Source organism: Typopeltis vanoorti, chromosome 4 (assembly GCF_054136105.1).
Source record: "Typopeltis vanoorti isolate ZY-2024b chromosome 4, IOZ_Tvanoo_1.0, whole genome shotgun sequence".
NCBI classification, from domain to species: domain Eukaryota; kingdom Metazoa; phylum Arthropoda; class Arachnida; order Uropygi; family Thelyphonidae; genus Typopeltis; species Typopeltis vanoorti.
The window spans coordinates 150,444,952-150,470,695 of NC_143552.1; the positions used below are offsets into that span (position 1 = coordinate 150,444,952).

The 25,744-nt window shown below is 34.3% G+C and overlaps 1 protein-coding gene across 2 annotated transcripts in view; it reads right to left on the reverse strand.

Moving 5' to 3' along the window:
* The window catches only part of mib2 (E3 ubiquitin-protein ligase mind bomb 2), a 360,322-nt gene that overhangs the window by 13,082 nt on the left and 321,496 nt on the right, over positions 1–25,744 (reverse strand). The window contains exons 17-19 of one of the 2 annotated variants that reach the window (XM_090392033.1): positions 22,408–22,623; positions 20,725–20,831; positions 1,653–1,867 (exon numbers count right to left, since the gene is read on the reverse strand). In XM_090392033.1, the coding sequence (XP_090248159.1) occupies positions 1,653–1,867; positions 20,725–20,831; positions 22,408–22,623 (538 nt within the window). Of the gene's footprint in view, positions 1–1,652; positions 1,868–20,724; positions 20,904–22,407; positions 22,624–25,744 lie in introns of both variants that reach the window. The other variant, XM_090392032.1, reaches the window with a different exon arrangement.

Below are 25,744 nucleotides of genomic sequence, written 5' to 3' on the forward strand. Positions count from 1 at the left end.
CCAGGTTCCCATGACTTTTGTTTAGCTATTTTACACAGTGTTTGGCTTTCTTACAGTTGTCTCTATATTCTCTAAGAGCACAAGCTGACTTATTTGCTAGGAACTTTGGATTTCTTCTTTTCCTTCATTGCCTCTTTAACTTCCTGTGGCCACCATGGAGTTCTGATTTTTCTATCCTTGCAGACAACCTCACCACTGCCTCTCTGGATGAATCTATCGATGTGTTCTTCAGAATTTGCCACTGAATCTCCAAGGTTTGGTTCTTGTTCTCAAACTCTTTCATTAAAGGAAGTACTGAAGGAAAAATGCCATTGGAAACTGAGCAAAGGTGTGTGTTGAATTTGCAGGAAAATACACCTGCTCACTCATGATACCCAACAGACAATACACAACTTAGACTTTCAGGTTCTGCCTCACCCACCTTATTTTCCAGACCTGGCCCTATTTGACTATTTCCTATTCCCCAATTCAAAGAAACAAAATTTACCACAGATGATGAAGTCATATCTGCAGCTGAGGTATGGTTTGTGCAACAAGGGAAAGACTTTTTTCTCAGAGGATTGCAAATGATGCAGCAGCATTGTAACAAATGCATGACGCTTTGTGGGGAATATGTAGAATAATGTGTAATGGTTCTACCTCAATTCCTTCATGGTGATTTTCACAGCATTTCAACACACCCTTGTATTTTCCTTCTTCCAAAGCGTATGTCACATATTCTCATTACTGTTAGTCTCTTTCAAATTTCATGTTACAGTTTCCATCCTTTCATTAATAAAAAGTGTAGCGCTTTATTCTCGTCTTCCATTTCTGATTTCTCAACACAGTTTGCTCTTTTATTCTGTTCTACCATTGTACATTATTATGTAATTTTCTATTTCCATAGTTATCTTTAATTTTTTTTTTCTTGGTTTCAGTTATTACTGCAATAACTATCTTTGTCTCTTTTGTTTGTTGAACTCTGTTTCTTTCTTAGCTAAATCCTTAACATTCAAAGAGGTAACACATTTAGATGGTATATCCATTATTTTGTATCATTTATCCTTATTATTGCTGTTGTTTTTAATCAAACCTGTTTTTCCTTTAGATGCTTCTGAGTTTATATTTTTCAAGAGGTTACCAGCCTCTAGTTCAGCTCCCAACCTTTACTACCACTGTGTGTATATATATATATATATATATATATATATATATATATATATATATATCTCAAACAGAGAGAGAGGGGAAGAAAGTGGAATACAAGCAGCAAAAGGAAATTTCTTAATGGACAGAATATGAAATGATGAGAACATATACAATGAATGGAAGAGGAAAAAAGGAGATATAGGAAGAGCTAAGAAGATAAGGAGGTATAGTCCTTTATGTGCCCAAACAGGCTTATAGACTAGATCTTGAAAGAAGAAAAAATACTTTGACTGAGTGCAAATCTTCTTGTATAACCAATTTGTTCAATTGTTATCACATTAAACAATATTTCCAAGGATATTCAGAACCTAGAACATTGTTTTTAATATACTCTTTAACATAGCTGATTAGACAAATATCACTGTCTTCTATAATTACAGATTACAATGATAGCATAAGAAAATGTTTTGGGGATGTTGAAAAAATCCTCTATTGTTTAAAATTTCATTGCACAGATGTCTTACCTGGTCCAATCTTTTTCAATATGACTTCTTGGCAAACTACACATTTCTTCATACGGATGCAGCAATCTTCACAAGTTACTCTATGGCCACAAGGATCAAAAGTCACTGTACCAGACATTTCACAACACAAAAGGCATTCACTATCAGATGAGGGTTTTACTTCTGAAGCTGGTGCTTCTCCAGCATCCCTTGATATAAGAGATTTTGCATGAGCACTAGAAAACAGAACAAACAGTATAAGAAAGAATATTTTCTTTTTTTAGTTACTGATTTAGTAGTTTGCATACAAAATTTAAAGTTGATAGAATGGAAGGGTATAACAAAACAGGCCAAAGAAGTCTATAATATGTATAATCTTAAACAGTTATTATTAACTAAAGAGTAGATTTTTTTTTTTTGTCACTAGAGCAGGGTAAGAAACTTTAGAGACCAATCATGGAAATTTTTAAAACCACTTCAGGTCTCTAGTAAGTAGGATAGTAATCTTACACTGGATGATGACACATGGCAATGTTTTGGTTAAGTAAGCACATGCCATTATAGGAGCTTTAAAATTTGACCTACTGGAATTTTGCATAGCTGAGGTCATTAAAATCTATAATTTCATTCAAAATCATACAGACATGCCCTATAGTAAACACTGCTATAACAAAACAACATCCTATAGAGATCTGTGGGAAAATTCTGACTTAAGTCACATAGAAAACGAGCAGAAAATGAGCAGTATTTTGCAGTAACGAGCAGTACAATGCTGCTCGTTACTGCAAAAATTCAAAACATTCTTTACAGTGAACTGAATTTCTTAGCAGATGATGTTACAATTCATGAATTGAAATTTTCATTTGCAGAACACTGATAATATTTTTAACTTAATCTACCAGGCACAAAATAAACATCTAATAGTCATAATTCCATGGCAACAGATGAGAAAGGAACCCTATTTGACCAATTACAAAGCTGACTTACTGCTCAAGTCAGTAGCAGCCATATAGGCCAGGAATTTCTATTGGTTCACCTTCTTAATTTTTTTTTACAAGTTGGAAATTGGAACAGTTTCATGTCTAATTTCTTTTTGTAAAGATTAAATTATTTTTCATTTTCACAGTAAAGATTGTACATATTTCATTCATTGCAATTGCAGATATGTGATATTAATTGAAACTACTGCAAAATTTTGAAAGAAATGACATACTAGAATTTCATTTTTTTTAACTTCATATGATTCTAGTTTTCTCTTTTATTTCTTCTTTTATTTTAAACTATTCCTTTTTTTTATGCTTCTTTGTACATTATATTTTATGTACAGTTCAATATGTACTTTATGTACATACTGAAAGAGATGGAAGAAGAGATGTTAATATGTTTAAAATGTTTCATGTAATTGTTGTGCAAAGTTGAAGAAACAGGAGATCGTTGTTGTAGCTCCTTCAATTTGTTTGTGAAGCTTATTTTGGCAAGAAAAATAACTGCATCCACAGCAAAATCAACAATTTCCCAATGTTAGGAGGAAAATCATGAGTGACCTTCAAGAATATCCTGTGGTGGTTATCCAGAGCATGGTCTGCAAGTCATGAGCAGCTGCACTGGAAAATAAGGAGAGTGAATTTGTTGAGCCTCCAAAGGATAACTATCTTAAGCTTGTGATGATTTTAGAGAGTTGGATTCGGTGATGTTATCACAGGATGTGGTAGTGAAACAGGTATCAATGCTGCCACCCATTGGTAAGGGCAATCACAAAGAAAGTGATCAAAGAGTAAAAGTTGCACTGAAGAAAGAAGGATATATGTGGAATTAGAATGGGAAAAAAGAGGTTTGGCAGAGTGTGGAAAAGATTACAAAATATCCAACAAGCACAACTGCATACTAGGAGTTAAGTGAATACATAGACTAGGAATGAAATGCACGAATGGTGAAATCTGGCAAGCAGTGTGGAAAAAGTTATTGAGGAAGATGTAAAACAGCTGGCAGTAATCAAATGCAGCAGTACATCAATACAAAATGTAGGTTAGAGTTGTGACAGAGACTGGCCAGCCAGTTCAAAGATAATCAAGATGTACTGCTATGTGACAAGCAAGATGAAGAATAATTATGGAAGGGTAATATCAGTAGATAGTTATGGTAGTGTCATTTGCTATAGTCACTATTGCAAATGACTGGAATTATTTAACAAGCACTTTCATCGGTGTATATTCCACTGATGCTATGTGGCATCTAGAACCGACGCAAATGATAGAAGGGATTAGAAGTGAAAGAAGCAGAGGTGTGTGAAGTGTTAATTGACCTAGATTTTAACAAGGCAGAGGAAATGGATGACCCACCATGTATTTTTAAAGAACATGTGAAAGAGTTAGTTGTGCCCATGACCTAGTAAGTTAATGCATGTCTTGTAGTGGAAATAAGTTCTAAAGAGTGTTTGTTACTTATCAGTTAAATAACTAGAGACCTCTACTGTTTCAAAGCTGGAATGGAATCAACAATCAAAAATCAAAACTTAGCAATGGACATGTGAAGATACAAGTACTTAGGCGGAAGTATTGCATTTCAAAACAGAGTCCGTGTGCTTGAGATTATTGATGAGTGATGACCAGATATGAAGTAAGATAGTGCCTTGGTTTTTATTGCACTGAGTAGGGGTGTATGCATAGCATTTTTGAAGCTTTCTTGAATTTTCTTAAAAAGCACAAGATGATCTTCATTGGTTGTATAATAGGCTAATCTTATATTTATATTTTCCCTTCCTTCTCATAATGTTCTGACATGTAAATCCCTTCAAACTTCTGTTTGTTCTACATAGCATATGCTGCATGAACAGTGGACTAGTTTTAAAGAGAGTGGAGGAGGGGATATAGGACGATGTAAAAATCTTGAGATCTTGATGAGGATGAAAACTACTTTTATGTTATGCTGAAGTATTTCAAAAATTATGTTCTTGCATGTTAGAAATACAGAAGGGTTACTGCACCTTTCCATTCTTGCTTATTTGTCATTGTCTGGGAGTGGTAGTGGTTTCAAGAGCTTGTTGATCATCTTGTACCTATATCCATTTTGAGAATTGATGTACCCGAAGCATTTAAGTTCTTGTTTCCTCTTTTCTATGTTGCATTTAGCTTTTTAATTATGCCTGGTTTTTTTTTTTTTTTTTTTTTTTTTTTTTTTTTTTTTTTTTTGTAAGGAGTGGTGGTGGTGAGATGAAGTATGTAGGTATCTTCCAGCGAAGTTCCAGTGATTTCTGTACACTGAATAACAGTTTCCATTCAGAAATCTCTAGGAGCATATCCAGAAATGGCAGTCCTGATGTTTCCAATTTCAGAGTGTATAAATTCCTAAAGAACCAATGGGTTTACCTGATAAATGAAAATGCCACACACAAATCATAACTGCTTTGTCAAAAATTTGAGTCAGCTTCAGAAATGCTACACACACCTATTCAATGCAATAAAAACCAACGCAGCATCATCTTACATCACATCTAGTTAACATTCATCAAGAATCCATGCATATAGACCTTGGATATGATACACATTGTTTTGAAATGTGACAATTCCAGCCTAAGTACAAATGCTATCATGTCCATTGTTAAAGAAATTTTCAACTACTGATTCCATTCCAGCTTTAATATAGTAAAGGTCACTTCTTGTTTATATGATAACTAGCAAACTTTCCCAAAGAAATGTAGCAAAATATATATGAAATTAGCAGAGAAATGTAGAACTATCAAGTTTCATCTCAAAATTATGTGGTCTTTTATACCAAACTCCCAAGAATTTCAACACAACCCTAGAAATCTCTGAAGCTCAAATGGAAAAGCATTATCACAAAAGCAAGTACAAATGTTTTCATGCAAAGTTTTCAGACCATGTTTTCGTGCAAGGGACAACAGCACTAATCAGTATCCTTAATTGAAACAAGTTAAACTGAGAGGAGACCTCTACATAGCCTTTAAAGGAATGCGGAGAACTGACCAGGGCTCCTGATCTAATGTCCAATCCTGTTGGGTATCTACCTGGATACTGAACAAAAGAGGATGGGCTGGCAATTTGGGATTTAGCCGACCAAATTGTATTCTTATTGACTTAAACCAATATAGAAAATGATGGTACAACATCACAAAATTTCATGCCGGCTGGGGCGTCACCAGTTAAACAAGGTCCCCATTGTTTTTGCCAGAGAACCAGGGCAAACAGCGAAAAGTCAGCTACTGGAACAAATCTGAAAGCACCCCCCCAACTCAACATCACCAGAGTTAAAGATCAGTACTATCAACATAAGAAGCCTGAATGGCAAAGAAATGGAGCTAGCTGAGGAATTAGATAAGTACCAGATCGACATAATAGGGGTGACTGAAACAAAAAAGACAAAAACTGGTGAGATCTTTCTGAACAATAAATAAATGTTATATTCAGGAAATGACAATCAAGGAAAAGGAGTAGCCATAGTATTTAACACAAAATGCAAGGCTAATCTTCTTGAATGACAGGCAGTCTCAAGTAGAGTGATGTGGGCAAATATCAGAATAGTAAATTGGACAATGAGACTTATTTATGCCTATGGTCCCACAGAAGGTTCTACTAAGGTAGAAGTGCAGGAATTTTTTGATGCTTTAGAAAAAGCAACTGACACAATGAAAAAGGAAAAGATGGTCCTTGTTGGGGATCTAAATAGCAGAGTGGGAAATGACTGTCAGACATACAAAAATATTTTGGGAAAATATGGAGAAAAGAGGCAAAGCCAACAATAATGGCAAATACCTGTTGGATTTCTGCTCAGGTCATGGACTGGTTATTACTAACACCATGTTCCAACATAAAAATGTGCACAAATTCACATGGAGAGAAGAAGCAAGGAATAAGAATAGTCTCATTGACTATGCTATTGTTGATAGTGATGTTTTCTCCCTGGTGCAGGACAAGTGAGTGTACAGAGGATTTGAAATTGGAAGCGATCACTATTTAGTCTTGAGCAAGATAAAATTGAATTTTGTATTGAAAAGAATAACATGTAAGAAAGTTTTAAAGCAAATAAAAGTTGAGCAGCTCTAAGATGTGAACTGTAGACTAAAACACACAAAGATTATTGAAGAAAAAATGAAAGAGTTTGAGAACAGAAACCAAACCTTGGATATTCAGTGGCAAGCCTTGAAGAAAACCCTGATTGATTCAGCCAGAGAGGCATGTAGTGAGGTTGTCTGCAAGGATAGAAAAATCAGAATTCCATGGTGGACACAGGAAGTTAAAGAGGCAGTGAAGGAAAAGAAGAAAGCATATCAAAAGTTCCTGGCAAATAAGTCAGCTTGTGCTGTTAGAGAATACAGAGACAAATGTAAGAAAGCTAAACATTGTGTAAAACTAACTAAACAAAAGTCATGGGAGGACTTTAGCAAGAACATAGAAAATAAATATCAAGAAGTGGTAAGATATTCTGTAGGTTGTTGAAGAAGCTTAGAAATGGAGGAAAGAGTGCTGTAAAAGGAGTTAGAGATGATAAAGGTTACATGAAAACAGGAGAAAAAGATATCCTTGAAGTATGGAGTAATTACTTTGAAAAATTGGTAAATGAAACAAGCATTGATAGCACAGTGGTAAGAAACACACAACAGGCATACAGTCAGGAATACATATCCATACTTGAAGTAGAAAAAGCCATCAAAGGCTTGATGTGTGGAAAGGCAACAGGAGTAGATAATATTCGACCAGAAATGCTGAAATATGGTGGTATAAAAGTCTTACAGTGGCTGCGCTGCATAGTTCAGAAAGCCCCGACAGTGGGACGAATTCCCGATGATCGGAGTAGAGCTCTAATAGTACCCATATATAAAAAGGGAAATAAAACTGAATGTGAGAATTACAGAGGTATTTCCATACTGAGTGTTCCTGGCAAGATCGATGCAAGCATACTTGAGAAACGGTTGAGAAGAATTGTGGAAGAAAAGCTTGCTGAAAAACAAGCTGAATTCAGGCCAAATAGAGGCTGTCAGGATCAGATCTTCACTTTACAACAAATAGTCGAGAAAGCATGGGAATATAACAAAGAGCTGTATTTAAGTTTTGTCGATCTGGAAAAAGGCATATGACAAGGTGCCAAGAGAGAAGCTATTCAATATGCTACAGTTGTATGGTGTCAATGGGACATTATATCAAGCAATACTTAGTCTGTATTTGAGTTGCAAGTCTGCAGTTAGAATTGAAGGAATTACAGGAAGATGGTTTAATGTTAAATCTGGTGTGAGACAAGGATGTACATTATCCCCTCTGTTATTCATCATCTATATGGATCACATTATGAAGGAAAGTGATATTAAACATGATATCAGAATCGGAGACGTTAATGTCAGCTCTTTGCTTTATGCGGACGATGTTATACTTCTAAATAAATCTGCTACAAGTTTGCAAGAGTTCCTGACTAAATTGAATAACTGTTGTAATAGATATGGTATGAAGGTCAGTATTAAAAAGACAAAGACAATGAAAATAGGTAGAATTGTTGAAAATGTCAACTCTGTTGTGAAACGGGGAACCTGTGGAACAAGTAAAACATTTCAGCTACTTCGGCACGATTTTTAGTGAAGATGGTAAATTAAATATGGAAATAGACAATAGAATCAACAAAGCTGGTATGGTAGGAAGTCAATGGAATAAATTCATATGGAATAAGAGAGAAATTAGTCGAAACACTAAATTAGCTGTATACAAGAATGTTAGAACTGGTTTGAACAGTGTTCAAACCAGTTCTAACTTATGGATCTGAGAGCTGGGTCAGAAATAAAACACTTGACCAAAGACTAGAGACCGCAGATATGAGAGTCTTGAGAAAGATTAGAGGCGTGAACAGATGGCATCAATGACAATATCATATTAAAAATGAGGATATTAGGAAAGAACTTGACGTTGTCGGCATCCAGGAATGCGTTAGCAGAGCTAATCTCAGGTGGTATGGTCACTTAAACAGAATGGGTGAGAAAAGATTAGCAAAACAAGTGTTCTCTGCCAGGTTGGCAGGAAAACGACCCAGAGGAAGACCAAGATATAGGTGGATTGATACAGTAGAATGTGCCTTAGACGATAGAAATATAAGATCTGATAATGATAATATTGGAGTCTTGACAAGTGACAGACTGATTTGGAGGAAAATTGTAGATAGGAAGTTAGTAATGATGTAAATTTTTCATGTAGTACTATCATATCCTGTACACCCCTTGAGGGTACATGTCAGGAATTTGATGATGATGATGATAAAATGCATTAAATTTTTCAGGATGAGGGGGAAAAACAGCAGTACTCTGATTGATGCCATCAAAGCAGTGCATTTTGAGTGTATCCCAGAATTTCAAGCTCTTCAGTATGAGCTCACCTCCAACAATTTATCATTTCTTTGTGTGCTAACAGACATTTCTCTGTTCTTTGAAGATGATTATGTGATATAGATAAAATACTGTAAAATTAACTTAATTAGTTTTTTTTCAAGAGGTTGTTAAAAGTCAAAGCTACATAACTGGGAAGTTATCTGCACATAATATCCCATCTTTATCTTCACATGGTACACTTAGTAAAGTAGGTATTTGCCTGGATAGCGAATGAATGAGGATGGATGGCACTTTTGGATTAAGCTGACCAAACTGTACTTTGTATTGGCTAAATCAAAACAAAATTATGGTACCGTGGTACCATATGATGAAATTTCATGCCAGCTGGGATGCTGCATCGGTAGAATGCTGGAAAACAAGTATTTGATGCCAGGATTACAGGGAAAAGACTCAGAGGAAGACTGAAATATAAGATCTGACAATAGGTAGTTACTGAAAATGCAAGCTTTTCATAGTGCTACCATAGGATCATGTGGGTGCATATGTACAAATGCACCCACATGTACAGGGTGCATATCAGGAATCTGATGATGATTTCAATGTGAATTTTTTATTTGTGTGTATTAAGCTAAACAACAACAATCAACATATAAGAATCAGATAACAATCAGAGCAGTTTAAATTGAAAGAGCAAAGTATACTACCTTTGTGTGTCTGGAAATGTTCTTTTGAGGGTGGTCTGAAAAGTTCTCAGCCTCGACCATAGATGGCAATACTATCGGCAAGATTTTTTTTTTTTTTCTAAGCTGGTACCTCTGTCATAGGCTTCCATGTGAAATTGCAAGTCATTCTATCAGGTAGTTTGTTTTATACAGCTGTCTGAAACAAAAGTGTTGTCTATATCCCTTGAAATAGACAAAATTGAGTATCGTGCAGTTATAAAATTCTTTGTAAAAGAAGGTTTAATGCCAAAAGTAATTCATTCAAAGTTCATAAAAGTTTCTGAGCACTCTTCTCCTTCATTTTCAATAATTAAGAAATGGACTGCCAAGTTTAAACATGGCTGTACCAGCCTTGAAGATGATCCACACGAAGGACATCCAAATATTTTAACAACACCAGAAATCACTGATCAAGTGCACAATATGGTATTGGATGAGTGGCGAGTCAAAGTGCATGAAATTGCTGAGACTATAGGCATTTCAAAAGAACAAGTAGGATATATTTTGCATGAAGAATTGCAAAAGAAAAAGCTTTGCACAAGATGGGTGCCATGCTTGCTCACAGTAGATCAAAAAGACACTTGCATGAAAATCTCTGAACAGTGCTTGGAGTATTTTAACAAGAATAAAACTAATTTTGTGTGTGTGTTGATTTATTACTATAGATGAGACTTGGATTCACCATTATACACTAGAATCCAAACAGCAGTCAAAACAGTGGACAGAAGCCAGTTGTTCAGCGCCAAAAAAAGGCAAAGTCAGTTCCATCAGCAGGAAAGGTCATGCCGTCGACGTTTTGGGATGCTAAAAGCATTTTTATTAATTATCTTGAAAAGGGTAAAACAATAACCAGAGAATATTAGTGATCTTTTAAGCAGACTAGATGAAAAAATTCATGAGAAAAGACCCGGTTTGCAGAAGAAAAAAATCATCTTTCATCAGGACAATACACCTACCCACAAAAGTGTTTTGCAGTGGGAAAATTAAGGGATCTGTACTATGAATTGTTGGAACATCCACCCTATTCCTGAGATTTGGTTCCCTCTGACTTCTATCCCTTCCCAAAAATAAAACTCTTCCTTGCTGGTCAGCTTTTCTTTCTTTGAATCAAGAGGTGATTGCAGCTGTAGAGGGGTATTTTGCAGATCTTACTGAGAACCACTACAGGGATGGGATAATGGCACTGGAGCATGGCTGGAATAAATGTATTAGTCTTAAGGAAGATTATGTTGAAAAATAAAAATAATTTAGAAACTATAAATTCTTTTTTTCATTGTTAGGCTAAGAACTTTTCAGACCACCCTCGTATGCATTTATCTTCAGTCATTCAAAAACAATGATCTGAACATCACTACATGGAAAAGCTTTGAATGAAATTGATTATATCATGGTAAACAACATGGAAATATTGGATGTATCCATTGTCAACCAGTTTAATACAATAACGATTACAGATTATGAGAGCACGGATTAAAATAAGTATCAAGAGAAAAAGACTAAAATTGGTAATGAAAAAATCCATAATAGAAAATGAAGATATAGTAAACTATAGAGAAAATAGTGGAATTGGAAAGAAGTATGAATGCATCATTATCTAACTGAATGGAAGAAATGCAATTACAACATAATTGCAGAAATATTATTACTACTCTTAAAAATGGCACCGAAAACTTGTCATAACAGATAGGTGTCAAAAGCTTGTTGCTATCGAGAAGAGTGTTTGGCCTGATGAACAAAACTACTGCTGCAGTGATGATAATAATTTGTCTGAGTATAAGTTGACATTAGAAATATCTTGATTAAAAGGAATTATTAGAAAATTGCCCAGGGAATTGGAAAAGGTGGAAAAACGTTTGACTAAACTTTGGATAAGAAAAATGATCAGAACAAGAACAGGCAGGAAAGTACTGAACTTGGTAGTCAAAATATTAATAACAACAAGATAAGTCATTTAAAATCTAAGAAAAAAGAGGTGATATGGTATGATGACTCGATTTTAAAATTTGCACTTGCCAAGGAAGTCACCACTTCTAGTTTCCTGGGAGTGAAAATTAAAAATATGACAAATGTAATTGAAACAGAAAAGAAAAGAGATGGTAGTTCTGGTAGGTACTAATAATTTAAGTAGAGACAAATATAGTATGAGAGAAGATATGAAAGATCTGTTGGAAGAAGCAAGAAAGAAATGTGAGACAGTAAAAATTGTAGGAATACTACCCAACTATAACAGTACTGAGTTAAGAAGGAGGGTGATAATGGCAAATGATTTCATGTGCAGGCTGGGTAGAAGATATGGATGAAAGTTTTTAGATGTGTGGGGTGTGTTTTCAGAACTGTTGCAAGCTGCGGTATAGGCAGAGCGAGCAGCTGGAGTTTTGGTCTTCAGCCATTTGTGGTATAGGGGTGCTTAAAGGTCAAAGCTGTATAACTGAGAGGAGACCTCCACATAGCCTTTAAAGGAATGCGGAGAACCGACTAGGGCTTCTGACCTAATGTCCAATCCTCACCTTCTCGTGGTGCACCCTGTTGGGTATCTACTTTGATACTGAACGAACGAGGATGGGCTGGCAATTTGGGATTTAGCCGACCAAATTGTATTCTTATTGGTTAAACCAAAATAAAAAATGATGGTACAACATGACAAAATTTCATGCCGGCTGGGGCGTAGCCCGGTTAAACAAGGCCCCCGTTGTTTTCGCCAGGGAACCAGGGTGAACAGCGAAAAGTCAGCTACTGGAACAAATCTGAAAACAAACCCCAACTCAACATCACCAGAGTTAAAGATCGGTACTATCAACATAAGAAGCCTGAATGGCAAAAAAATGGAGCTAGCTGAGGAATTAGATAAGTACCAGATCGACATAATAGGGGTGACAGAAACAAAAAACACCAAAACTGGCGAGATCTTTCTGAGCAATAAATACAAAATGTTATATTCAGGCAATGACAATCAAGGAAAAGAAGGAGTAGCCATAGTATTCAACACAAAATACGAGGCTAATCTTCTTGAATGGCAGTCAAACTCAAGTAGAGTAATGTGGGCAAATATGAGAATAGGGAACTGGACAATGAGACTTATTTGTGCCTATGGTCCCACAGAAGGTTCTACTAAGGTAGAAGTGGAGGAATTTTTTGAGGCTTTAGAAAAAGCAACTGACACAATGAAAAAGGAAAAGTTGGTCCTTGTTGGAGATCTAAATAGAAGAGTAGGAAACGATTGTGAGACATACAAAAATATTTTGGGAAAATTTGGAGAAAAGAGCAAAGCTAATAATAATGGCAAATATCTGTTGGATTTCTGCTCAGGACATGGACTGGTTATTACTAACACCATGTTCCAACATAAAAATGTGCACAAATTCACATGGAGAGAAGAGGCTAGGAATAAGAAAAGTCTCATTGACTATGTTATTGTTGATAGTGATGTTTTCTCCCTGGTGCAGGACACCAGAGTGTACAGAGGATTTGCAATTGGAAGTGATCACTATTTAGTCTTGAGCAGGATAAAATTAAATTTCATATTGAAAAGAATAACATGTAAGAAAGTTTTAAAGCGAATAAAAGTTGAGCAGGTCTCAGATGTGAACTGTAGACTAAAATACAGAAAGATTATTGAAAAGAAAATGAAAGAGTTTGAGAACAGGAATCAAACCTTGGAGATTCAGTGGCAAACTCTGAAGAAAACTTTGATGGATTCTGCCAGAGAGGCATGTGGTGAGGTTGTGTGCAAGGATAAAAAAATCAGAACTCCCTGGTGGACACAGGAAGTTAAAGAAGCAGTGAAGGAAAAGAAGAAGAAAGCATATCAAAAGTTCCTGGCAAATAAGTCAGCTTTTACACTTACAGAATACAGAGACAAATGTAAGAAAGCTAAACAGTGTGTAAAACTAGCTAAACAAAAGTCATGGGAGGACTTTGGCAAGAATATAGAAAATAAATATCAAGAAGGTGGCAAAATATTCTGGAGGTTGTTGAAGAAGCTTAGGAATGGAGGAAAGAGTGCTGTAAAAGGAGTTAGAGATGATAAAGGTGACATGAAAACAGGAGAAAAAGATATCCTTGAAGTATGGAGTAATTACTTTGAAAAACTGCTAAATGAAACAAGCAGTGATGACAGCACAGTGATAAAAAAACACTGACCAGGCATGCAGTCAGGAATACATATCCATACTTGAAGTAGAAAAAGCCATCAAAGGCTGAAATGTGGAAAGGCAGCAGGAGTAGATGATATTCGACCAGAAATGCTGAAGTATGGTGGTATAAAAGTCTTACAGTGGCTGCACTGCATAGTTCAGAAAGCCCGGACAGAGGGACGAATTCCCGATGATTGGAGTAGAGCTCTCATAGTACCCATACATAAAAAGGGAAATAAAACTGAATGTGAGAATTACAGAGGTATTTCCCTACTGAGTGTTCCTGGCAAGATCTATGCAACTATACTTGAGAAACGGTTGAGAAGAATTGTGGAAGAAAAGCTTGGTGAAGAACAATCTGGGTTCAGGCCAAATAGAGGCTGTCAGGATCAGATCTTCACTTTACGACAAATAGTCGAGAAGGCATGGGAATATAACAAAGATCTGTATTTAAGTTTTGTCGATTTGGAAAAGGCATATGACAAGGTGCCAAGAGAGAAGCTATTCAATACGCTGCAGTTATATGGTGTCAATGGGGCATTATATCAAGCAATACTTAGTCTTTATCTGAGTTGTAAGTCAGCAGTTAGAATTGAAGGAAGTACAGGAAGATGGTTTAATGTTAAATCTGGTGTGAGACAAGGATGTACATTATCCCCTCTGTTATTCATTATCTATATGGATCACATTATGAAGGAAAGTGGTATTAAACCTGATATTAAAATTGGGGATGTTAATGTCAGCTCTTTGCTTTATGCGGATGATGTTATACTTCTAAATAAATCTGCTACAAGTCTGCAAGATTCTCTGACTAAATTGAATAGCTGTTGTAATAGAATGGTATGAAGGTCAGCAATAAAAAGACAAAGACAGTGAAAATAGGCAGAATCATTGAAAATGTCAACTGTGTTGTGAATGGAGAGCCCGTGGAACAAGTAAAACATTTCAGCTACTTAGGCACAATTTTTACTGAAGATGGTAAATTAAATATAGAAATAGACAACAGAATCAGCAAAGCTGGTATGGTGGGAAGTCAATTGAATAAATTCATATAGAATAAGAGAGAAATTAGTCAGAACACTAAATTAGCTGTATACAAGACAGTGTTCAAACCAGTTTTAACTTATGGATCTGAGAGCTGGGTCAGAAGTAAAACACTTGACCAAAGACTAGAGACAGCAGATATGAGAGTCCTGAGAAATATTAGAGGCGTGAACAGATGGCATCAATGGCAATATCATATTAAAAATGAGGATATTAGGAAAGAACTTGACATTGTCAGCATCCAGGAATGCATTAGCAGAGCTAATCTAAGGTGGTATGGTCACTTAAATAGAATGGGAGAGGAAAGATTAGCAAAACAAGTGTTCTCTGCCAAGTTGGCAGGAAAACGACCCAGAGGAAGACCAAGATATAGGTGGATTGATACGGTACAAAGTGCCTTAGACGATAGAAATATAAGATGTGATAATGTTGGTGTCTTGACAAGTAGCAGACTGATTTGGAGGAAAATTGTAGATAGGAAGTTAGTAATGATGTAATTTTTTCATGTAGTACTGTCATATCCTGTACACCCCTTCAGGGTATATGGCAGGAATTGGTGATGATGACGGTCTTTTTCTTTTACTGAGCTGGCACACTTTTTTTGAGAACCAAGGCATGGACAGCAGCTGTGGATTTTGAATGGAATGATAGATAAAGGCCTTGATTCCTGTGAGGATGATTTCTGCTATTCAGCCTCAGCAGGTGGATCAGAAGAAATGATTCACACCATGTGAAGGAGGAATAGAAATGACAGATCCCATTTGGCACCCTTGTAGTGCCAAAGGACATGAAACTCAGAAATCGTGGGTGAAGGTTGTTCTGTAGCAAAAGAGACTTGTATAAGATTGTGATTTAAGTCACCAAGAGGAGAAATGATATACATTTCAGTATACCTGAAAGGGAAACCTGTTAAGAAGAGATCACACATCCTTCTGGGTGTGTATAATGCTATGCATTATGGAGAGGAACATTATCCTTCAACAACTAGCGCTAATGTAGAGTATTTTAGTAATGAGATGTTATACCTTTTCACTGTTTATATATGGGAAATATATGGCTTTTACATTCCTTCAACATTGGTATCTTCTGAGTCTGGCTCCCACTGATGAGACCTTAGTAAAGGTCAAAACTGGTAGGTGACCTTTCCCATAATGCATGGAGAACACCCAATGGGATGTGTGCTTTGCATTGCATGATGCAAGCAATTAATTACACTTATGCTTGTCAAACATTAATTGCTCTTGCATCACACAATGCAAAGCACACATCCCTATGTATGAAATATTTTTAAATTTCAATTTTTACAAGGTCAACATTTTTTACCTCGTAAAAAATGTTGTTCAGGCCACTGATGATAGTTTGTTATTTTCAAACTCAAATATTTGGCAGTATATTTAATAAATAATGTTTCTTGTGTTTAAGTGTAGATAATTTATGAGACTATGGCACAAGTTTCCCTCAAAACTAGGTGTGACACTTTTTGGCAACTTGTACATGGAAATATGCTAATAAGGTGTGACACCTTTTGGTTACTTGTATATGGAAATATGACTTCTGCATTACTTCAACCTTAGTATCACTTCTGGGTCTGGCTTGCACTGATGAGACCTCAATAAAGGTCAACCTGGTCTGGGTGGTGACCCTTCCCATAATGCATAGCATTATACACACCTGAAAGGATATGTGCATTGAATTATGGGATACTAAGACAATTGATGTGAAGTCATTAGATTCACATTAGCTTCTACATACAAGCAATGCAATCGTGAAGTTACTTCGCATGCAAACTTTGTTTGCTTACACTTGGATAAAGGATGAAACTGAGAATATAATTTCCTGTCATCTTTAATTTATAGTATAACCAAATGAAAAAGCACTGTCTACTGCACCAAACAGTTTTGTAAGGGACAAGAAGGCAAAATTGCCCGATAGATTGGATATTGGACAGGAATTTTAAATAGCATGGGAATATTCAAACACACATTCTAACAAGGAACATTTCTTTAATATGGTCACAAGTAGGGTTTCCGGGCCAGAATTCCTTCCCGCCTGTTCTCGGGAATTTTTTTCGTTTTCCTGTTCCCGAATCCCGAGAAAATTTTTAATAAATTATTTTTTATTAAATCATAAATCATATTTTTTTTTATAGATTGCTGTCACAATGAGTAAAGAGTATAAAGAATGTTGGAAATATTTTAGAAAAGATAAAGAATCAGCTCATTGACAGATATGCTCCAAAACTTTGCAATGCAAAGCATCATCAGCCAGCGATCTACATAGGCACCTAGTATATATTCATGGAATGAAAAGGAAAAATAGTCTGAATTGAATAATGATGAGCCAATGCCTTCATCTTCTAAGAGACAAACAACAATTTTACATTATGTCAATGGACCGGATTTAGAAGAAACCGTAAGCAAATTAGTAGCCTTGGATGAGATATCAGTCAACACCATCACAAAAAGTGAGTTTATTACGGAAAGTTTCACAAGCAAAGGAATGCAGTTGCCAAGAAGTCTATCTTCAGTTATGACACTAATACATAATTATTATAGTAAAGTGAAACAACTGTACATCCAGAAATTGGAAGTATTCTAATGTGATAATAAAAAATCTGAGTATTTCAATAGGTGAGTGGACCAGTTGCAAGAATCGCAGATACATGAATGTTCACGTATACTGCAATGAGACCTCTATGAACCTTGGTTTAATAAGAATACATGGGAACTGTCCTGTGGAAAAAGTGTTATCCTTGCTTCAGGAAAGATTAGAAAACTTTCAGTTAAAACTTGAAAGTGACGCGGTTGCAATTACAAGTGACAGTGCAGCTGTTATGGAAAAATTCGGAAAATTATCACCTATTATTCGACAGTACTGCTATAACCATGCGCTACATCTAGCTGTAACAAAAGTATTTTATGTTAAAAAGTTGAAAGGTGAAGCATCAGTGACTTGTAGCAGTGATAGTGAATTCAATACAGATGATAACCGTGATTCTGAGTTAGATGGTGTGGCCCGAGCTGATCAGTATGATTTGCGAGATGATCTATCTTCAGCAATTAGCAGCATATACGAAGAATTATGAAAATATATAAATATTCTCCAGTAAAAAATTCTCTTTTGCAGCAAGAAATAACCAAGAGTGAAAAGAGGGAACTAGAAGTCATTTTGGATGATAAAACACAGTGGAACACACTGGAGAGAATGATAGAGAGATTTTTAAAGATCGTAAATCTGATTAAGACTGTTTTACGAGAGCTGAAACTCTATCATTTATGGAAAGAAGAGTATTATGAAATATCGAAAGGTATGTTGAATTGCTTACAACCTGTAAGATTAGCAGTTGAAGCCTTAAGAATAGCTTCAATAGAGAAGCAAATATTCTCACAAGTGAAGGAATTTTTAAGTTCCTGTTCAGTAATTTAGAAAAACAGAATTCTTCAATGAGCCAAATGCTTTTAAAGGAAATAAAATTTGAATTGGCCAAACGTAGAAATAGAGATCTTGTGTCTCTCACAAAGTACTTGAGCAATGTTAGTTGTTTATGTGAGATGGAAGAGGATGAATTTTTTGCCTTGTCAAGTAAGAATGAAATTGCACGATTGGCAAAGTTATTAATGTAAAGACTTTTTAAAGGAACATTTACAGCAGAAGAAGTTCCAATAAAAGAAATAAAGGATGTCTTACAGAGATTTCTGACATTAAATCAGAATCTGATCTGAAGAGTGAATTGACTAAAGCAATATCAATTTCAACATCAAAGCCTAGCCCTATGCATACAGACAAAATATTTGCTCCTCTAAGGAAGGAAATGAGCTTATATGAAGCAACGTATTCTCTCACTCCCAACTTGAAGATGCTTTAAGACGCACTCTTAACAATTCGACCAACGTCTACAGAAAATGAAAGAAAATTTTTCACATCAAGCATATTTGTTACAAAGCGAAGAACAAGATTGTCTTATCGGGCAATTAATGCCCAATGTTTCTTAAAGTTTCATTTTAAAAATGACAAATAAAAACTATTTGAAGTTTTTTAATTTTCAAATGAATAATATTTGCATTTGTTTTCTATTAATGTTTAATTTAATAAATAAAATCTTTAAATGACATTAGGAATGTTAACACATTGTGTGATATATGTAAAAACTCACTGTATACTATAAGGTTTGGTTAAATAAAGTTTGCATTTGCATAGGAGTGTCTCGAAACCTCTGAAAGACTGCGCCAGAGCCACAAACCCCGGTTGCCCAACCTTCCCTATGGCTTTTCTATTTATTAACATTTACTGTTATAGCCATTATTACAGATGATCAATGAAAATTAAATAAAAAAGATTATTTCGGGAATTCTCGGGAAATATGATTTCCCGTTCTCGATTTCCCGAAGGTTCCAAAATGTCGGGAATTTGGAAACACTAGTCACAAGTACTGGGATCTGGAGAACAGAAACAGTAGTCTGACAATGGAAAGGAGAAGAAAGTCTTCAAGAGCTTTCACTTGCCATATTGTCGCCAATAGATACAATTTTGTGAATGGCTGAGAGAGGATGGCATGTGTCTGGAAGTATGAGATGACCTAAATTGCTAAGAGGAGAGGTTCATCTCCACAGCGTATATATGTGTAAATATACGCTGTGGAGATGAACAGCGTATATAGAAGGAGATCTAGTTAAGAAAACATCCAGAGTATTGGTAAGTGGAGAGTACTGTTGAGTAATCTGGTTGGTAGATGAGCATCTGAGGAAGGTCACTGAAAATACCAAATAGCTTAGCAGATCTTCCAGAGCCTGGTCATATTATGGTTTTTTTTTTTCTTTTTTTCAAAACTATTTAAGAAATGGAGTTTTCTAGCACTCTAAAGTCTATAAAGACTACATGATTTGCAAGAGTTGCTGAACAGATTAAATAATTTTTGGGGATCGAATTTTCTAAAAATGAAAAAGAGAGAATTAAGATGATGAATATATTGTGAGAGAGAGAGAGCGCAAAAATTACTTGAATAGTTTCAAAAATTTATGTTCAAAAACAAACATTCAGATATGAAATGTATGCCACTGAAATGGGGCTGTAGTAAGATTCAGTGAATTTATTGTTTATTTCATTTCAATTTTCTGAGATAACTGATGTTCATTCTATGGGCATACCTGATGTTTTTTTTTTTTTTGTTTGTTTGTTTGCTCTTATCACTAAAACAAACATGGACAGACAGATTTCATCGAAAAGTATGAATTCAAGATTGGTATATACAATCTTAAGATGTGAAAAACAAGAAAATTCAGGTCAACTAAGATAGCTGTGTAAACCTCAGAAATCACCATATTGATTTAAAAACTATACTTATCACTGTCAACAGTGTAAGATTGTCAGTGAATCTTCTGCCATCAATCTCTCTAATTTTAACTATCACAGATAATTAAATTGTAATGAAATTAATTATGAACATTAATGTGTCATGGTGGATCACCTTCAGGCAGATGAGTATCCAAAATTTGTTTTAGCAATGAGTAGGAACAAGAATAGCAGGCAGAGAAAGAAAATCATCCCAAGAAATAACTTTTACTTCCTCTGATCTACCCAAAACCAAAGACAGAGTTAACTGTTGTCAAAGAAAAAGTAAATGAAATAAGCAATAAATTCAAACTACACTGGTGCATCAAATCTTTTCAGTACTCCATACAATGATGTAAACTTTTCTAAACAACATGTATTTATTTTTTAACAATGTTTGAAAATTGCTTAAATAATTTTTTATTCATGTGGTATAGCATGCACACGAGCACACACAAGCTGTAAGTACTTTCTCAGAAATCAAAAGAACAGCTAACAGCAGTAGAAAATAATGCAAAAACACTTAAAAAAAATTCAACAGTCACCTCTTAAGTGTGGCAAAATGCTGGAGTTCCTCTTTTAATGCAGCATCAGTAACTAAGTCCAACGGTGTTTTTCCTTTATGATTTCTATGTGAAAGAGCACCTTCTTCCTGAACAAGAAAGCAAGCTATTGCAAATCCAATGCTCTTTTCTAAATTAATGCTAGAAAGATGAGAAATAATCTGAAATAAAAACCAAAATAAGAATTATATTCCACTGCCAATAAAGTGACAAAACTATACTTGAACAGTGTAATGTAAAAAATACTGCCATCTTTTAATGCCTGTGCAGAAACTATGACAGTACAACATAATTAATTTTACATGATTAATAGCTTCCTATTATCTATTAACACTTTAACTGCAAAAAAATCTGTTGTCAGGTCCTCAATTCTGTTAGATCTTCCATTCTAGTGTTTCAAGATACTGCAGTCAACACTCACATTATAAAAAACTAAAAGGGACCACAGGAATAGTTTGATATGTTGGATTTCTTTTAGAATAACTCTTTGCCTTTGGGGATTTGATCAGGATATTCTGGTAGTTAGTAGTAATGAGCTTTGTTATAATGGTGTTTGTACTAGTGACAGTCAGTTGTATTAAGTGTATCAATTAATCTAGATCTGTACTTATCTTGATTTTCCTCTTTTTTTTTTTTTTTTTTAGCAAAGCTGAATGCTAATAATGCCAAATTTCTTTGTAATATGGTTCTACAATAGTCCTTCTGTTCACCACCAATTTTCTCAGAACTCTTATCTATGCTCTCTATTCTTTGATCAATGATTTTATTTCTAACTCAACCCTGAGATGCATAAGTTAAAAGCAGGTCTTAATTTAGTTTAAGAGTACTGGTAACTTTTACTGGAATTATTTAGAAGAATTACATCATCTACATAAAATGAAGAGCCAAGGAGAATATTTACAGTTTTTATAGGTTTCATGCCGTTTTTTTTTTCTTTTCTTCTCTCTTTTTTTTTTTTAATAACATGATCCATGTTGAAGATAAATGACAGTGGAGATGCCACGCACCAGTTCAGTTCCTGATTTTGCATCAAACCAACTTTCTGTACTCCCTTCAATTCTAATTAGAAGAGATGGCCTAGGAATGTTTGCTTGTATGATGTGAGAGATTGCAACCTACCTAATTAGTGGCATATTGTAAATTAGTTCTTCTCTGTCAAATAATAAACATTGCAGCAATGTTCCTTCATAGCTCCAGGCTTGATCTCACATACTGTAAAATTAGCTTTAATGTAATCATTAAAATTAATAATTTAATATCTAATAATTTAAGGGTATTAGTTTTTTCTTGATTCAACTAGACACTATATAAGCAGCATAGGTTGCTTCTCTTGGATGCAAACTGCAAATATAATCATTGCAAACCTACTTTCTCTCTGATCTCAGAATATCTACAAATAACTGAAATTTTGCTGTACTGTACTGTTACTTTTCAGAAATACTAATGGAGCTCTCCCCCTCTCATTATTGTATAAATAAAAGATAGGTCATATGAATTAAAAGAAAATATGTACATATGCACAAGCAAATTAAATAATTATTAGCAATTCTATAAAAATATTCATAGTTAGAATAAAATTCCCTTACTTCTGAGATAAAGCAGGTGCTGCATCAATTTTTTAACAGCCTTTTAAATTTTTACCATCAATTCTTAGACTATACTTACAGCAGTGACAGAGGGGGCTTCATTAACATCTCCCTCTGATTTTGTGGATTGTCTCATAAGTGCCAAATGAAGACCAGTGTCACCATCTTCATCTTCAGCATTTACATCAGCACCTTTCGTTACTAAGAGTTCAACTAAGGAGCAATGACCCTGACTAACTGCTAGCAATAATGGAGTTTGTTTTCGATTATTTCTAATATCCACTTCACACTGCCCCTACAGGTGAAGGGGGGAAAAAAAAATATATATATATATATATTAAACAACTCTAAAAAATAAAATTCATGCAATTATTTAAATGCACTTGTTTTTTAAATACCAATTCAATGTTACTTTCAGGTCTCCTCATCCCAGTGCTTTGTGATAACTTTCTAAATAATATCACAAAATACTATGAAGTTTTGGCACTTAACTATACTGTATTAGCATTTAAGTTATTAATTCATTTCATTTCATTCATTTTAAAAGTACATCTATTTAGCAACTATTAAAATTACACTTAATAATTCTGTCATATCATCATCATATGTATCAAGGATTTAGGCCTAGTATGGCCTGTTCTGGCCTTAGAAGTCATCGTTGAATCGTTTAAGAGGACGTCCTGGTTTTCTTTTTCCTAATGGCTTGTTTTGGAAATATTTCTGTTTTCATTCTTTGAACGTGTTCCATCCATCTATGTTTGTATTTTTTTTAATTTTTTCAATTACTGGTTCTTGGTTTAATTCTTTCATAATATCTTCGTTTCTTTTGTGATCAAATAGGGTATACTTTGCAGTTTTTCTCATAAACTTCATTTCTGCTGTTATTAATCTTTGTTTGTCTTATTTTCCAGATTTCGCTTCCATACATTAAGACCGGTAGGGCTAATGTATTGTATACTTTTAGCCTGGTTTGTTTTTGAACTAGGTTTGGTTTAAATATAGAGTTAATTACTCCTGTTATTTTTAAATATTTTGCAATTTTTATGTTTATATCTTTTTCATTTTCATAAGTGATCATACATCCTAGGTAGTTAAATGAATTCACCTGTTCTAAGATCTTGTTATCTAATACTATTTTAGTTCTTGGTGGATCTTGTCCTTTTAAAGGCCATAGTTTTGATTTTTCCGTTGATATTATCATACTAATCTTTGGATATCTCATTTAGATTTAAAATAGCTTTCTGTAAGTTATCTTCAGAATTTGTAATTATTATTTGGTCGTCTGCAAAGAGGAGGGTGTTTAAGTTAACTGTAGGTGAAAGTTTAATTCCTTGATGTAAATTTTTACTCCATTTTATTATTATTTTATTTAAGTAGATATTAAAAAGAGTTGCTGAGAGGGGACATCCCTATCGGACCCCTTGGCTTATCTCTCTTGTATATGATAGCTCATGATTTAATCTTATTTGTATTTGATTATTTTCATATATACTTGTGACAGCTTTTAGGATATTATTTGGTATTTATCTTTCTTTTAATATGTTAAATAATACGTTTCTTTTAACTTTGTCAAATGCTTTTTCAAAGTCAATAAATGCAATATGTGTTTCTAAATTATATTCTCTTCTTTTCTCTATTATTAATTTTAGGCAGAAGGCTGGGTCTATACATGATCGTCCTTTTCTAAATCCATTTTGTACCTCTAGAATAAAGTTTTCGGAATATTTCATTAGTTTGTTATTTAAGATTCTGCTGTATATTTTGTAAAATGAATTTAGTATACTGATACCTCTATAGTTTTTAGGGTCATCTCTATTACCTTTCTTAAAGATAGGAATCACAATTGCTTTTTTCCATTCTATTGGGGGGATACCAGTTGAGTAAATTTTATTTAAAAATAATAAGAGTCTTCCTTTGAATCTTGTTCCTGCGTATTTATATAGTTCTGAAACTAGCTTATCTTCTCCAGGTGATTTTCCGTTTCTTGTTTCTTTCAGGCTGATTTCTAATTCTTCTTCAGTTATTTCCTTTTCATTTTCGTTAATTGTTTGCCAGTTGTCTTTTTTAAAATATTTGTCTGTCCACAGTTCTGTGTAGTAATTTAGAAATTCTTCTAATTTCAATTCAGTGTTTAATTTTATGTTTTCTTTGGTATATGCATTTAGGTGTTTCAAAATCTTATATACATTGGGTCTTATTTTATATAAATCATGCTCTAAATTAGAAACAAATTTATTCCATGATTCTCTATGTCTTTTTCTGACTTCTCTTTTAGCTATGGCTAAAAGAGAAGTCAGAAAAATCTTATTCTTTTATATTCTATTTCATCTTCTAATCTTTTACTGCTTAACCATTTGTGATAGGCTTCCTTTTTCTTTTTGATTATTTCTTTGATTGTATCATCCCAGATCTTCAGTTTTTTTCTTTTATTGAATTTTTTGGTTTTTCCTAAGCTTTCATTTGCTGCTGCATTTAGTATCGTTTTTATATTAAGCCATTCTATTTCTATTTCTTCATTTTGTTTTATTTTATCTAGATATTGGTTAATTCTTTGTTCATATAGCCATTGTACATTTGTGTCATTCAATAGTCTAGTTTTATAAACAAATGTTTCAATTTTTCTTTCTGTTCTTGTTACTTGTAGCCATTTAGGTGGTAATCTTAATTTTATTTTAACAAGGAAGTGGTCACTGCTTATTTCATATCCTCTGTGAACTCTAACATCTAGTGAAAATTTTGATGTCTTTTCATTTAATATGAAGTAATCTAATATTGATTTTCATCCTCTTGCTGCCCAAGTATATTTATGTATATCTTTATGTTTATAGAAGGAATTCATTATTTTTAGGTTATTATAAACTACAAAGTCAATCAATTTTTTACCATTTCTGTTTAGATTGTATTCTCCATGTATTCCTATATTATTATTAATTTTCATGTTTACAATTCTGCCATATAAACCATTCAATGTCCTGCTCAGGACATGGATTAGTTATTACTAACACAATGTCCCAACATAAAAATGTGCACAAATTCACATGGGTAGAAGAGTCAAGGAATAAGAAAGTCTCATTGACTATGTTATTGTTGATACTGATGTTTTCTCACTGGTGCAGGACACTTTAGTGTGCAGAGGAGTTTAAATTGAAAGTGAGTAGGATAATGTACATCCTTGTCTGACACCAGATTTAACATCAAACCATCTTTCTGTACTTCCTTCAATTCTAACTCCTGACTTACAACTCAATGATTAAGTATTGCTTTATATAATGCTCCATTGACTACACCATACAACTGTAGCATTTTGAATAGCTTTTCTCTTGGCACCTTGTCATATACCCTTTACCAGATCTTGAGTAGGATAAAACACAGTATTTCATATTGAAAAGAAGAACACGTAAGTTTTAAAGCAAGTA